General features: G+C 38.5%; 1 protein-coding gene across 1 annotated transcript in view; it reads left to right on the forward strand.

The window, feature by feature from the left end:
* LOC122677018 (interferon-activable protein 203-like) overlaps positions 1 to 17,064 on the forward strand; it is a 40,535-nt gene that overhangs the window by 18,768 nt on the left and 4,703 nt on the right. The window contains exons 4-8 of the mRNA XM_043876721.1: positions 969 to 1,130; positions 2,605 to 2,772; positions 6,849 to 7,043; positions 12,857 to 13,273; positions 14,739 to 14,930. Of these exons, the coding sequence (XP_043732656.1) occupies positions 969 to 1,130; positions 2,605 to 2,772; positions 6,849 to 7,043; positions 12,857 to 13,273; positions 14,739 to 14,930 (1,134 nt within the window). The remainder of the gene's footprint in view (positions 1 to 968; positions 1,131 to 2,604; positions 2,773 to 6,848; positions 7,044 to 12,856; positions 13,274 to 14,738; positions 14,931 to 17,064) is intronic.

Consider the following 17,064-nt stretch of genomic DNA (forward strand, 5'->3'; position numbering starts at 1 on the left):
CGGAGAAAACTGTATGCAGGAAATGAAGCAATAGTTAGAACTGGACATGGAACAAACGGCTGGTTCAAATTTGGGAAAGGAGAACCACAAGGCTGTATGTTGTCACCCTGCTTATTTAACTTATATGCAGAGTACATCATGAGAAATGCCAGGTTGAATGAAGCACAAGCTGGAATCAAGATTGACAGGAGAAACAAATAACCTCAGATATGCAGATGACATCACCCTTATGGCAGAAAGTGAAGAGGAACTAAAGAGCCTCTTGATGAAGGTGAAAGAGGAGAGTGACAAAGCTGGCTTAAAACTTGACATTCAGAAAATGAAGATCATGGCATCCTATACCACCACTTCATGGCAAATAGATGGGGAAAAAGTGGAAACAGTGAGAGATTTTATTTTCTTGGGCTCCAAAGTCACTGTTGATGGTGACCAAAGCCATGAAATTAAAAGATGCTTGCTCCTTGGAAGAAAAGCTATGGCAAACCGAGATAGCATATTAAAAAGCCAAGACATCACTTTGCTGACAAAGGTCCTTATAGTCAAACCTATGGTTTTTCCAGTAGTCATGTACAGATGTGAGAGTTGGACCACAAAGATGTCTGAGTGCTGAAGAACTGATGCTTTGAAACTGTGGTGCTGAAGAAGACTTTTGAGAGTCTCTTGGACAGCAAAGAGGTCAAACTAGTCAATCTTAAGTGAAGTCAACCCTGAAAATTAATTGGAAGGACTGATGCTGAAGCTGAAGCTCCAGTACTTTGGCTACCTGATTCAAGGAGCTGACTCTTTGGAAAAGACCCTGATGCTGGGAAAGATTGAGGGCAGGAGGAGAAGTGGGCAACAGAGAATGAGATTAACTAGAATGAGTATAACTAGAATATAGTAATAAAAAGTTGATTTTCTCAGTAGTGAAGATGTATTTCATTTCTCATTGAAAACTACTAACCAGGCAGGGAAAATCCTACTTTCAGAAAAAGAAAACCACCAAAACTAATGAATCTAAGAGGATGAAGCTAACCGAGGAGCAGAGTCAGCTTCCAGGATTGTCGGTAACGAGCACAACGTCAACCGCGCGCCTTCCCAAGACTCCTCAGATGCCTCCACCAAAGCCATCCAGCAGTTCCTCAACCAAGGTACCATTTTCCTATTCCTAATATGTATCCCTCCCTACATCATGTTATAAGAATACTCATGACCCAGAAAGAATCTCTCAGTATTCCCTTCCTAGATACAAACTTCTTTATGCAATCAAATCACCCAAAAACTTATCAAATAAAATATTGAGGCCAATTAAATAAATGAATTAAAAAGATGTTGAGGCCTCAGTGTATTCTAAATCCTTGGACTTTTGGAAATTTTTACATTTATGAATAATTGCTGACCTTACAAATGTGATGGTCTTATGGAGGTGGCCAGGCAATTAGACAGGAATATAAGGGTATGTTTATCCCCTACATTTCGGTTTCCTTTCACCCATTTTATCTTAACCACACCTCTAGATTAGTTCTCAGCATTCTATTCTCCTTCCCATGTCAGGTATTTGCACACAGGCTAATTCCTTGATTTGCATTCATGATTCATGTTGCTTTAATGGCTAAATTAATTCAACCATCAGGTACCAGCCTGAATTCCTTCCTCAGCATGTCCTCACTGAGACAACCCCTCCCCAAAACTTATAGATAGTCTCATTTTTTATTGCCTTTATAGAACCCTTTATTATTCCTTTATAGTATGTATCATGACTGTAATAAATTTGTTTTCCTTCCCTTCTAGACAATGATCTTGGAGTATAGGTACTTTATCAAAAAGGAATACAAGACAGGGGTGGGAAAGTGAGTCCACAGTTATAGGCATCAACCTCTATCCCAGCCTGATTTTTATTTTGCCCTGGGTTACATGAAACCTGGGACTATGGAGCGTGTGTCTGAGATGAATGGGCAGGGAAAGATTCCCCCAAGATAAGTGTCAGCGGTTGACAAGGGCAAGATTTAAACCACACAGTTTCTTTCCCAAGACTCAAGCTGCCCTCTAACTCCGGCTATATCCTCATCACCACCCCCACACATTCCACTTGAGGACAGAACCCCTAGATAAGGGGACTTTAAATTTGTGGCTTTGTTGTGGTTGTTGTCATTGTTCTTATTAGTTACAAGAGTCCATGTTTCTCCCAGTAATCTTTCTCAGAAGATTGGTAGGTTTGTAGAAGCGTAGAATAGATATTAGAAACCCACTTGTGTCTTTTCTTGATGAGAAAGTCATAGTTAAGAGACATCCTTAAGTGCAGCCAACTTTGGGCTGAGATTTGCTTCTCTTATAGCTGGGGAAGGTTATCTACTTGCTTTGGCCAGTTTGCATCAGATGTAGGACTCAAATTCCATCCCCAAACCAATGAAATTTTGTCTGAGCTTTTAGCATTTGGAGAGTAAAATTTGTAATCCTAGTTGAGATCAGTAAAGGATAAGTAATACAGGTATCTGAATATGTGCTATTAGTTCAGAAAAAATTAAAAAGTTCAGATTCAACATTTAAAAAGAGAAAAGATGCTGTATTCTGTGTGATTTTGAAAATCATTTTCAAGAACTAAGAAAAAAATCTATTTCCCTCCAGAAAAAAAGTGACACAGTCACCAAACCTAAGGACGTAAAAGTAAAGATGATATCTCCTAACCAGAGTCAGCTTCCAGGAACTTCAGCAACCAGCTTGTCCCCAACTGTGAGCAGTAAGCAGATCACTCCAATGTTTCCACCGACACCATTCCGCAATTTCTCAAGCAAGGTACCAGCATTTTGATTCTATTCCTTGTACTTCTTACAACATAAGTACAAGAATTATCATCTTTGAATTTCCCATTTATTCCCATTATCCCATTTATTATTTATTATAATCACTCCTTCATTTATCAGTGTTTAGTTTGTGATTCCACTCTATTCTAACTCCTTGTTAATTTGGCTATTTTCCAAAGCATGAGTTCATGAAACCTCCAATTTTGAGAGGTTTACTCTCTTGTATTGAATAGAAAGAGGAGGGAAAGGTGACCAAACAGGTCAAAATGAGTGTGTCTTTACTTCATACATTCCACTTTCCTTTGGCCCTCTTCCCATTTGCTCACTGACCACATGACAGGGTTTATTTTCAAAGTCCGGTGCTCCTTCTCAGGTCAGATGTTTTGACATAGACACTTTCCATGTTTGAAATCACTTGTCTTGAGTTGAAAACTTTAATCTCTTCCTAGGGCAAGTCCTCACTGATACCTGCCCGCTCTCAGAATATATTAGGTATTCCTCTTGTTTGCTTTCAAAGGTCAGTTTACTTTCCCTTTTTTAGCATTTATTGCAACTATAATCGGAGAAGGAAATGACAGCCCACTCCAGTGTTCTTGTCTGGAGAATCCCAGGAACAGAGGAGCCTGGTGGGCTGCCGTCTATGGGGTTGCACAGAGTCGGACACGACGAAGCCACTTAGCAGCAGCAGCAGCAGCTATAATAAATGTACATTTTTCTTTGTTACTGGACTATAATATAAATTATAAGGTGCCTGTCAACTGAAAAAATGCACAACCTAAAAGTTAAGAGTTATGTTTTATTCAGCAGACAAATATGAGAACTTACAATGGGGACACATATTCTCAGATAGCTCTGAGAGAGCTGCTCCGAAGAAGCAAGGTGGGGAGGCAGGTTATACGGGAATCTTGTAACAAAGAGCAGGCAGTCAGAACTTCAAAATGTTACTGTTTGTAAAGAGAACCTGATATCTCAAGTTAAGAAATTTAACACATTTTTATATACAGAAAGATGCAAGGGTCTGAACTCACTGAAATAATCCCTTTGCTATAAAGTTCAGCTATCTGGGGCGAGTATCCTGTGCTTCATCACCCTGAGTCTCCTGAGGGTGCGCCGTCAGGATTGGCTGCAGCAGTTGACTGCTTGATGGAGGGCATTCTGCGTCTATCCTGAGTTCCCTCAGGACTTGCAGTTTGGGCAGCTGTGATGTGATGGCTTGATGGCCACAGCATCCTCAGTTTACTGATAGAGCCGGCAGCGTTTTTCATTCATCGTGCCCTAGGCCCAGGATAAGACCAGATCAGGATGGAAAAGTGAGCACACACACATGTGCATCAACTCCTATCCTCACCTGCCTTTATTCCGTCCTGATATGACCCTTGTGGCCACCATCACACTGGGGTACAACACCTATCCCTGCAGCAAATAAGCAAGTGACAGGAGGGATAGGCCAAAGCAGCATTTAAATCACGAAAATAGTTTGTCACCCAAGTTCCAAGCTGCCCAGACTGAAGCCCTCTCTATGAATCCAAGCATACCAGTTGAAGACATTTCTTTTGACAAAATTGTTCAAGTTTTAACGTGTTATTGTTTTTATTACTGTTAACTCTGATAATTAGTAATGCCTTACGTAGCCTCTCTTTGTTTTATTTATGGGATAGAGCTAGTAATCTGTGCCTGTTTGCCTCTAGGTCCAGATGGCCGTGGTCTAGTCATTGAAACCTCAGACCCACTGTTAGTCTGCTATGACAATGACATGCATTTACACCACAAGTCAACTCTACTTTTCTATCATACAGGCTTAGAATTGACACTCTCTAAGGTCGCATCTGCCTAAACTCGTGAAATAGTCATTTCTACTTTCATATGAATCATTCTCCTGCCCCCCAAATTCCTGGGAGCATAGGAATCCCAGAGAGCCCTGTCTATCCCCTTGGCCTCATACACCTAGACACACCTTGCAGATATTTCTCCTTTGGGGCCCAGCCACTTCAGTAGGAAGCATGGAACAAAAGGATCTGGCCATTCTGCTGGGAAAGAGCAGGAAAGCCTTGCTCCTTCATCATAGGGTCTCCCAACTATTTTTTCTGTGATATAGGCTACATTTGGGATTCAGAGACCAGACCAGTATTTTCTTTGATTCCTCCTGCTGTGTCTCCCTGAAAGCAAATACCACATATTGGCATGATTTAAGAACCAGGTAGAGTTGTGAAGGAAATAAGCCAAGGGAAAAAAAAAATAATTATTATCTTTAAATATTATCCATCCAAATAGTATATTTTAGGGATCTAAATCCTGCTTTTATGATGGAAGTTTTTGTTTTAACTGATTGTGAAAACCAATCACGATGCTCTTGTCAATGTGATTAAATTAGTAGTAGAGGTGAATAGAAAAGTTTCTTTAATAAAGTGCTTCCAATACCACTTCTATCTGGGGTTTCCATCAAGAAGCCCAGGATTAAGCATGAAACATCTGTGGATCGGAGCAGAAATAGAAACCCCTATGTCTACTGTAAAATAATAATGCAGTGATATTTCTATGTATGAGCACTTAATGGTGCTAGACTTTTAAGATGTGGGTTCTTTGTGTACATTATCTCATTTATTCTTTATAACACCACATGAGGATGCTATTGTTAATCCCACTTGACATATGAAAATACTGAAGTTCCTAGAGGTTAAAAAGCTTCTCCTAAGCCATGCAGAAAATAAACATTAGAGCCAGGATTCAAATCTAGCCTAATTGAATTCTAAAACATGAGCATTTAATGGCATATATTGCTCCCACAGTCAGAGGATAGACTGCTACAATATCTGAAATTTACCTCTAAAAATTTATATCAGATAATGTTATGTCTCAGATTTGTTTGCATATCCTAGGCTCTCAAGCCTTCTAATGAGAAATGAGGTGACAAGCGAGGTGAGAGAGTATCCTAATCAAGAAGCTACATGTCAGAGACAGTCATTTTAATCAGGTCCCTCATCTAAAGTTTTATCAACAACTGATACTTTACGAATTGGTTAAATGAATGCTTGAAGTGGTAAGAACTGTGGCAATTCTATACTGTGCGTGTTATGCTGTTTCAGTTGTGTCTGATGCTTTGTGACCCTATGGACTATGGCCTGCCAGGTCCTCTGTCCATGGGATTCTCTAGGCAAGAATACTGGAGTGAGCTGCTATGCCCTCCTCCAGGGGATCTTCCTGACCCAGGGATAGAATCTGTGTCTCCTGCACCTCCTGCATTTCAGGCAAATTCTTTACCGCTGAGGCACTGGTGAAGCCCTCTATACTGTAGAATGTTAGAAATAGTCTTTCACACACCAGAAATAGTGTGTGAAATAGTCAAGATAAATTATTTCATAAACACTTCCTGCCCTGGCTTAAACAAGTGTAAAAATTCAAGTACTAAAATTGTATATGTATGGGTCTGTACCCTGGGTGAAATTGCAAATGGATTTGTGCATCGTTCATAGCGATGAAAGATTTGGTGGCCTGATAGAGACTATGCAGACAACAGAATCCCGCCTAAGGGTTTATGACTTTGAGAGAATATCTCTGGTATGTTGACAAACAAAGCATTCAAATGAATGGAGACCTGGGTTTCCTAGATTTGAAGAGTAGAGGATGGAAACCATTTTGCTTATTTGGTAAATACATGAGGTAATGAAAGACTTAATGAGTAAAAATGTTCATGAATGCAGTCTATGCTGTTCTGAGACCATTATAACCTGATAGAATTTTCCACTATTATATTACTCCAAGTGTTGTCTTAGTGAAGTTGCAGCAGAGGTAGAGCCAGAATTCCAGAACAGACCAATGACATTGCAATTACCTGCGTTTTAACATCTGCGGAGAGAAGTTTGCAATCCTAGTGGGGCTCCAAGCTGGGGAGGTATTGGGAGTGTCACAAGATGTGCTCTTATTCCAGAAAAATTTGTTATTCCAGAGAAAATTGGTAGAGTGTGGATACTGTGGTGTGTCTGTGAGAGAGAAAGACAGACAGATACAGAGACAGATAGAGGGTAAGAGAGAAATGGTATTGTTCATATGATATTGAAAATCATTAACCAGAAAGAAGAAACTGCACGTCTTTCAATTGGAAAAATAGAAGACATAACCACTAGAACTGCTGACCCCAGGATGAAACTATCCCCGGAGCAGAGTAAGCTTCCGGAAATTCCAACAGGCAGCAAAATCACAATTGCGAGTTACTTCCAGACTCCTCAGAAGCTGCCACCAACCACATCCAGCAGTTCCTCAGCTAAGGTACCAGATTCTCATTTTCAGTATTTCCCTCTTCCTGCAATATAATGACAGGGACCAATAGAACCATAAAAGAACTTCTCACTGATCTCTTACAGCGTCCAGTTCTTTATTAATTAGGTCACACATGTTGTTACTGAGTGTGTACTTTGAGACCCTACTGGCATTCAAATTCTGACTCTCACTACGCTGTCCTTTGCTTTAGGATAATCTATGGCCTAGTGTGCACCTAAATCATCCCTCTTCAGTAGTGGGTGTAATTAGTAATTTGTTTAATTTTATTTTTGTGTTTCCTTCAATACTATGAAAGAAAGAAAGTTTCCTTATAGTTTTCTCACTATGAAAGAGAGAACTTAGGGTGCAATAGGGTAGAGAAATATAGAAACACAGCACTATCATCTTTTTCTTTTTTTCTTTTGGAAATAATATCATCCATATTAGGATGCAGAAATTTAGGAAATGCAGATACATGGACAAAGATAATTAGTGTTAACTGTCTGAAATCTCCCCTCTATCAAACACTCTCTTTTGGTAAATAGACTTTCTGATTGTACCTTTTGTTATGTGTATACAAAGAATATCAATTTGTTTCAGGTTGATCCCATTACACATATTTTTCTATAATTCAGTCTTTTTCTTTCATCTTGAAATGCTATTCAAGAAATGTAGACTTAAATTATTATTTCAACATAAAAGATACTTGCATGATTATTTTATAAATTAAACAATAATTCTTTGCTATTTGACCTTAGGCTATTTCAGTATTCCACATACATACAATGAACATAATAAGAACCTGTGTCATCAGGTCTACTTTCATGACCCTGTGTATAGAACATAATTTTTTTCTTAAGTCCTGTGTACTTCTTCTCAAGATGCTGCTCATATTACTAGAAAGAAATTTGTTGTTACTGATTAACTTGTCCTGGGAATGAGCATTTGGATATGGGGAGAATTGGCCACAGTGATGAAAATGTTATCAGAGTTGAGCCCCGTGACCCACAGGTCATAGCTTGTACGCTTGTATAGATCAGACCACAAGGAGCACAGCTGGTGTGTGGAGGTGGCTGTCCTGTCTCCATGAACTGGTCCCTAGGGCTCTCATAGCCTGCCTTTGCCTTCATACTTCCTCTTACAGATCGGTGGCCTCCCTTCCAATTCAAACTGCTCTTCTAAAACTCAGAAATGGTGCAACCCACTGGGTAGATAGAAGGTCATAGAAAAGCTCCTTGGCACCTGACTTCCCTTTTGGCATTCTTCTCCTCAGGGTCCTGCCATTATTCTATCAGGAGTGTGTAAAGGAGGAAAAATAATTTCCCCTCCACCCTTCTGAGCTCTTAGCTGAGATCCCTTTTTTAAAACAAAGATTGTTGTTGTTCAGGTGCCCAGTCGTGTCTGATTCTTTGTGACCCCATGGATTGCAACACATCAGGCCTCCCTGTCCCCCGCCACCTCCTGGAGTTTGCCCAGGTTTTTGTCCATTGCATCAGTGATGCCATCCAGCCATCCAGCCATCTCATCCTCTGATGTCCTAGAAGAGAGCAGCTTCCTGCTGCCCTCAATCTTTCCCAGCATCAGGGACTTTTCCAATGAGTTGGCTATTCACATCAGGTGACCAAAATACTGGAGATTCAGCCTCAGCATCAGTCCTTCCAATGAGTATTCAGGGTAGATTTCCTTTAAGATTGACTAGTTTGATCTCCTTGTTGTCCAAGGGACTCTCAAGAGTCTTCTCCAGCACCACAGTTCAAAGGCATCAATTCTTTGGCACTCTGCCTTCTTTACGATCCAGCTCTCACAACCATATGTGACCATTGGGAAGACCATAATCTTGACTGTATGGAACTTTGTCAGCAGAGTGATGTCTCTGCTTTTCAACACACTGTCTAGGTTTGTCACTGCTTTCTGCCAAGAAGCAATCATCTTCTGATTTCATGGGTGCAGTCACCAACCGCAGTGATTTTAGAGCCCAAGAAGAGGAAATCTGTCACTGCTTCCACCTTTCCCCCTTCTATTTGCCATGAAGTAATGGGGCCAGATGCCATGATCTTAGTTTTTTTTTTTTTTTTTTTTAATATTTAGTTTTAAGCTGGCTTTTCCAATCTCCTCTTTCATATGCATCAAGAGATTCTTTAGTTCCTCTTCACTTTCTGCCATTGGAGTGGTATCTTTGTTAAAACAGAGATTAACAAGAAAAAAAAAAAAAAAAACAAACAAGCAGAAGTTTACAAACAGATGTACCTCATCTATACATAGAAGATACCCAGAAAAAATAAGTAACTCCCTGAGGAGGCCTAAGCCACCAATTTAAAATACCATCTTTAGTGAAAGACAAAAGAAAAAAAAGTGTGGGAGGTCAGTTATAGGAAAGTTACCAGGAAAATTAGGGTGAACAAGGGTAATGCTTATTATGCAGGTTTAAGTCAGTTTCTTCTCTAGTGATAATATTCTCCCAAGGTTTAGAGTCCTCCTTCTCTTCCTGATACACAGAGATAGACACACTTAGAAATGGAGATTTAATTTATAAATACAAATTTCCCTTACAAAAAGGCATCTTCATTTCTGGTTTTAGAGCTTCCTCTATGTATGCTGTTTTGTAAAAATAATCAGTTTAAAATAATCTTGTGCCAAGGAAACATATTTTGGGGTGGCTGATTTTGTTACTCTTCAAAATGTCCTTTATCCAGGACATTTCCACATTCAGAAAATTCATGAGATTCTTCCAATTACTGTTTTATTAATACTTTTTCAACATAACTGCTTTCCTGAAGAAGGACTGTCTAATTTTGGTCTTTAAATTGTCACATCTACTGGGGTGTATAGGAGGCAGTGTTCAAAATCATCCCAAAGAAAAAGAAATGCAAGAAAGCAAAGTGATTGTCTGAGGAGGCTTTACAAATAGCTGAGGAAAGAAGAGAAGTGATGGGCAAAGGAGAAAGGGAAAGATATGCCCAACTGATTGGAGAGTTCTGGAGAATAGCAAGGAGAGATAAGAAGGCCTTTTAAAATGAACAATGCAAAGAAATAGTGGAAAACAATGGAATGGGAGAGACTAGAGATCTCTTTAAGAAAATTCAAGATATCAAGGAAATATTTCATGCAAAAATGGGCACAATAAAGGACAGGAATGATAAGGACCTAAGAGAAGCAGAAGAGATTAAGAAGAGGTAGTAAGAATACACAGAAGAACTACACAAGAAAGATCTTAATGACCCAGATAACCATGATGATGTGGTCACTCACCTACAGCCAGACATCCTGAAGTAAGAAGTCAACTGGGCCTTAGGGAGCATACTACAAACAAAGCTAGTGGAGGTGACAGAATTCCAACTAAGCTATTTAAAATCCTGAAAGCTGATGCTGTTAAAGTGCTGCACTCAATATGTTAGCAAATTTGGAAAACATAGCAGTGGCCACAGAACTGGAAAAGTTCAGTTTTCATCCCAATTCCAAAGAAGGGCAATGCCAAAGAATGTTCAAACTACCATACATGTTAGCACAATTATGATCCAAATCCTTCAAGCTAGGTTTCAACCATACATGAACTGAGAAATTCTAGATGTAGAAGCTGAGTTTCAAAGAGGCAGAGGAACCAGAGATCAAATTGTCAACATTCTTTGTATCATGGAAAAAGCAAGGGAATTCCAAAAAAAAAAAAAAAATCTACTTCTGGTTCATTGACCATGCTGAAGACTTTGACCGTGGATCACAAAAAACTGTGGAGAATACTAGAGAGATGGGAATACCATACCTCCTTACCTGTCTCCTGAGAAACCTATATGTGGGCCAAGAAGCAACAGTTTTTATAGAACTGGACATGAAACAACTAATGGGTTCAAAATTGGGAAAAGAGTATAACAAGACTGCATCCTGCCACCCTGTTTATTACCTTCTGGGCAGAGTGCATCACGCCAAAAGCCAGGCTGGATGTAACACAAGCTGGAATTAAGACTGCCAGGAGCAATATCAACAACCTCAGATGGGCAGATGATACCACTCTAATGGCAGAAATTGAAGAGGAAAGATCCTCTTGATGAGGGTGAAAGAGGAGAGTGAAAAATCTGGCTCAAAACTCAACATTCAAAAAACTAAGATCATGGCATCCAATCCCATCACTTCATAGGAAATAGAAGGGGGAAAAAATAGAAGCAGTGACAGATTTTATTTTCTTGGGCTCTAAAATCACCATGGATGGTGACTGCAACCATGAAATACACTTGCTCCTTGGAAGGAAAGCTATGGGAAACCCAGACACTGTATTAAAAAGCAGAGACATCACTTTGCTGCCAAAGATCAAAACTATAATTTTTCCAGTAGTCGTGTATGGATATGAGAGTTGGATCATAAAGCAGGCTGAGTGCCAAAGAATTGATGCTTTTGAATTGTGGTGCTAGAGATCTTCAGAGTCCCTTGGACAGGAAGAAGATCGGACCAGTCAATCCTAAAGAAAATCAACCCTGAATATTCACTGGAAGGACTGTTGCTGAAGCAGAAGCTCCAATATTTTGACCACTTGGTGTGAAGAGCTGACCCATTGGAAAAGACTCTGATGCTGGGAAAGATTGAAGGCAAAGGATAAGGTGGTGGCTGAGGATGAGATGGTCAGATAACATCACCAACTCAATGGACATGAATTTGAGCAAATCCAGGAGGCAGTGAAGGACAGAGGAGTCTGGCATGCTGCAGTTCATTGGGTTGCAAAGAGTTGAATGTGACTTAGTGACTGAACACCAACAGGGATGACATCAGTGGATTCTAACTGGAGCCATTCTCTACTCTCAGTGCTACTGATGCAGAAAACTCAACTTCTCTGTACACCTGTGCTGAACCAAATCTCAGAGACAGAGTTTTGGGTGACGTAGAAAAAGATAGCTTTATTGTTTTGCCTGGCAAAGGGGAACACAGTGGGCTAATGCCCGCAAACCCATATGTCTCAACTTGAGGAAGATAGTGACAAGTTTTATAGTAAAAGAAGGCATGATAAGCTCATGGACATTCTTCTAATGGGTTGGTGATGAGCTAAGTAGGAGTCAGCACCAACAACCTTCAAGTCCCGCTGGTCTGGGATCTACATGCTTGTAGGCAGCATATCATTGTTAATCATTAATTAACTTTTCCCATCTGGAGGAGGATTCAGTATCTGCAAAATAAAGATATTTTTGTTTGTATCCTCTGATGGGGAAACAGTACCTTGCCCCAAGGCTACTCTTGATGCTTTCTTTTTGGTCTCCCATTTACTTCCTTCCTCAATTAACAGTTGCTTGAACTCAGGGAAGGTCATGGAGGTTGAATAAAGGCTGCTTCCTTATAGTCAAAGAAATGGGGGACACAAAAGCCTTGTGCCCAGGAGCCCCTCAAGGCCTGCACAGTATCACTATTTCATCATGATTTGTATCTTAACTTGTGCACTAAAATAAGTTAATGGGAAAATTTAAGATGATTTTTTTCATTCTCATCTCTACTAGGAATCACCACACAGCAGCATTGCTACTGTCTGCTGCCCTTGTACTCTACATAGCTCTGCTTGGGAAAAGAGTACTTTTTCTTTTGAGCTAACACTTTTTAAAGGAAAATATTCTTCCTACCACACTCATAAAAAAACAGAGAAATCACCGATGACATCTTCTCCATTATTCCATTAGTTTATTTATACTATGTCAGTGACGTTGGTCTAGTTTCTTTTTCTTTTCCTCAAACTCTACCCAATTATGTTATTTATTGAGGTTCAACATTAAGCCATAGATGGTTTTCATTGGGGAATGAAGCTGCATTCCTTTTCTTAACTGTGCCTGTTTTTGGTGTGTACTTCTAAGTAGAAACCAAGATTGAAGTCTGTACCTAAAGAAGCTTCCAGAGAGGAGGGCTTCCAGAGGGGCCCCAAAGAAGTGATGGTGCTGAAGGCAACGGAACCATTTACATATGATGTCACAGGAAGCAAGGAGATGTTCCATGCCACAGTGGCTACTGAGAGTCAGTTCTTCCAAGTGAAGGTTTACAATGTTGCCCTGAAGGAGAAGTTCATCCCCAATAAAGTCATTGCCATATCAGATTATATTGGCCGCAATGGATTCCTGGAAGTGTTCAATGTCTTATCTGTGTCTGATGTTAACCCTGAACGAAAGATGGAGATCTCTAAAAGCCTAATTCAAAAGGCAAAGGCAACTCCTAAAATCAGTCATCTTCATCTGCAAGACCCAGGAACATTTGTGAATGGTGTTTTTCTGGTGCATAAGGTAAGTCCACATCATTGTTTTGCAATATTTCTTTTACAGTCCCAGAATTCAAAAGTCTTAACTGCCAAATGAATATAGTTAACTTCATAAATACAGGAACTCAAAGCCCTTCTGACCAGGGATAGTTGGGTGCAGTCTTTCACTTCAGAATATAGGGCTGATAATTTCTTAACATTCTTCTTGCCATAACAACATGCAAGTTTTTAAGAAAGTGATTCACCAGAAATCATAGTATTTTATGAGTTGTACTGATCCATTCACAGCCACCCTGTGCAGAATTTATATTTATACTTATCTACTAACATATTATTAACATGTTATCATAGAGCACTTCTTATGATTTTTTTTTTTTTTTTTTAGTTCTACCTCACCTATTTCAGTGGCAGTTTAGGTTAATTTGTGAATAAAGAATTGTTCTTTCAAGCTTGGATTTCAACTGTGACAAACAAGATGAGAAATAAATACACTGCTATGCCCTAGAGTCTGCTGTCATCAACGATTAGCTAAGATTCTGATCATCTGAACCGTAAAGTGTTCTCACATCTTCACATTCTTTCATCAAAAAATTGTTGAGCCAAAAACTTTAGCATTAATTAAGATGAGAGATATGGATATTGAAAAAATGTGGGAAACCAAGTCACTTCATTTTAAAATTTATTAATATGGACAGTAAAAGGTAGAATTTAGGTGAATTCTTACAATCAGAGTAGGTATTTCAGTCCCAACACTTCATAGAAATACTAAACTTAGCTGACCTAACTTTTATGTAACTTTTATGTAGTATGTATGTAACCTAACTTTTATGTAATATGTTTCATATTCCATTATATATGTCTTCTAGGGTGGCTGTTTACTTATCCCCTGTTTTTTGTGCACTCTGTTATAGAGACTGTGCATACATGAGCATTAGCAGAATTGATGAGTAAAGTAAGTGACATAGAAACTAGAACAGTGGAATGAGATGATCTATAGTCAAGACTTGGGCAGATTAGGGAAGAATGAATACATACAAAAGATAAAGGAAAGAATTACATATTGAAATAAAAATCAACTGAAGGAGGATTTGTAGCAATTTTTTTTAGATTCATCATAAGACAGGAATAGCCTTTCTTCTCTGTTCTTAGGGAAATCCAAAAAAGCCTCTAATGCTTATCAGACCACACCACATCTAAGTTCCTTAAGAAATCTCAGCTATTCTTAGATGGAAGCAGGAAAAATTAGGAAAGTAATCCCTTTTTCTAGAATGACCCAGCACACAAACACCTAAAGGAAGAAAAGATAGAGAATTTAAATGGGAGGATAAACTGAACAAGATATCTCACTCTGTTTGAAACCTGTAATACTAGACCTCCAGCTCATATTAACTGTTCTGAGAGAAAAGTGTCCACTAACACCCTCCATTTTTCAAAGTTGTGGTAATTCCTGATCCAGTTCTCAAAAGATGAATGCTAATTTTCTTTTGCAGAAGTTGGTATATAATGAATTCATATATTATGTAATACAAGATGATACAGGAGTGATGGAAGTCATGGTTTATGGACAGCGGCTGACCAGTATCAACTGTGAAGAAGGTGATAGACTCACACTTGTGTGCTTTGAATTGGCAAACACTGGGAATAAGAGGCAGCTGAGATCTGTAATTCATAGTTTCATCAAGGTGAGATCTTCTGGTGGGTCATCGTTGTTCCAAAGTGGAAGTCTTTAAGAAAACGATACCGCTGCTATTACAGAGTCCAGCATGTGGAATAGCTAACCCTTGTCATTAGCGGGTGTAAAGTTCATTTTCATCATTCTTTTTTTAAGGGTAGTTTTAAACTTATTTTTTTGTACTGAAATATAGTTAATTTAAAGTGTAGGTTAGTTTAAAGTGTACAGCAAAGGGATTCGGTTACTCACACACACACATATATTTATATATTGTATTCACACACACACGCATATATATAAATATATATATATACATATATATATATATTTATTTTAGATTCTTTTCCATTATAGGTTATTATAAGAAATAAAGTATAATTCTCTGAGCTATACAGTAGATACTTGTTGTTTACCTATTTTATATACTGTAATGTGTATATATCAATCCCAAGCTCTTAATTTATTTCCCCTCCTCCCACCACTATCCCCTTTGGTAACCATAAATTTTTTTCTGTGTCTGTCAGTCTTTTCCTGTTTGGTAAGTTCATTTGTATCTTTCTTTCTTTCTTTCTTTTTAGAATCCACATGTAAGTAATACCATATATTTGTCCTTCTTTGTCTGACTTACTTCACTCAGTATGACAATCACTAGGTTCATCCATGTTACTGCAAATGGCATTACTTTATCCTTTTTATGGCTGAGTAGCATTCCATTGTTACCCCCCATCTTCTTTATTCATTCATCTGTCATATAGGTTGCTTTCATGTCTTGGCTATTGTAAATAGTGCTGCTATGAACATTGGGCTGCATGTATCTCTTCAAATTAGTTTTCTCCAGATATTTGCCCAGGAGTGTGATTGTACGATGATATGGTAACTCTATTTCTAGTTTTTTAAGGAACCTCCATACTGTTCTCCAGAGTGGATGCACCAATTTATGTTCACACCAACAGTGTAAGAGGGTTTCTTTTTCTCCACATCCTCTCCAGCATTTGTTACTTGCAGACTTTTTAGTGATTGCCATTCTGACTGGTGTGAGGTGATAGTCATTGTATTTTTGATTTTCATTTCTCCAATGATAAGCAATATTGAGCATCTTTTCATGAGTCTATTCTCCATCTATATGTCTTTACAGAAATGCCTATTTAGGTCCTCTGCCCATGTCTTGATTGGGTTTGTTATTTGATATTAAGCTGTATGAGCTGTTTGTATATTTTGTAAATTAATCCCTGTTGTTAGCATCCATTGCAAACACTTTCTCCCAGTCTGTGGGTTGTCTTTTTGTTTTATTTATGGTTTCCTTTGCTATGCAAAATCTTTTAAGTTTAATTAGGTCTCGTTTGGTTATTTTTGTTTTTATTTCCATTACTCTAGGGGACTGATTCAAAAAATATTGCTTCAACTTACTTCAAAGATTATTCTGCCTATATTTCTGATAGCACTTTTAGTGTATCCAGACTTACATTTAAGTCCTTAATCCATCCTGAGTTTAATTTTTAATGGTGTTAGAGAATGTTCTGGTTTGATTCTTTTAGACATACCTATTAAGTTTTCCCATCACCACTTACTGAAGAGACTGTCTTCTCCATTGTATATTTTTGCCTCCTTTATCATCAATTAATTGGTCATAAGTGTGTAGGCTGCTTTCTGGGCTTTCTAGCTTGTGCCATTGATCGATGGATCAATTGCTCTATCTATCTATCTATCTGTCTGTCTGTCTGTCTATCTATCTATCTATCTATATTTTTTGTGTGTGTGTGTGGCAGTACCATACTATTCTAATGACTATAGCTTTGTAGTATTGTCTGTAGTCAGGGAGCATGATTTGTCCAGCTCCATTTTTATTTCTCAAGATCATTTTGGCTATTTGTGGTCTTTTGTGGTTTTATGCAAATTATAAACTTTTTGGAGTTCTGTGAAAAATGCTACTGGTAATTTGATAGGGGTTGCATTAAATCTGTACATTGCCTTAGGTAGTATAGTCATTTGAACAATATTGATTCTTCTAATCCAAGAACATGGTATATCTTTCCATCTGTTTGTGTCATCTTCAGTTTCCTTCATTAACATCTAATAGTTTTTATTTAAGGATATTTTTAATCATATTAAAGAGAGAAACTTCAGAAAGCCTATCAAAAGCTATA

Source organism: Cervus elaphus, chromosome 20, assembly GCF_910594005.1.
Source record: "Cervus elaphus chromosome 20, mCerEla1.1, whole genome shotgun sequence".
Taxonomy (NCBI): Eukaryota; Metazoa; Chordata; class Mammalia; order Artiodactyla; family Cervidae; genus Cervus; species Cervus elaphus.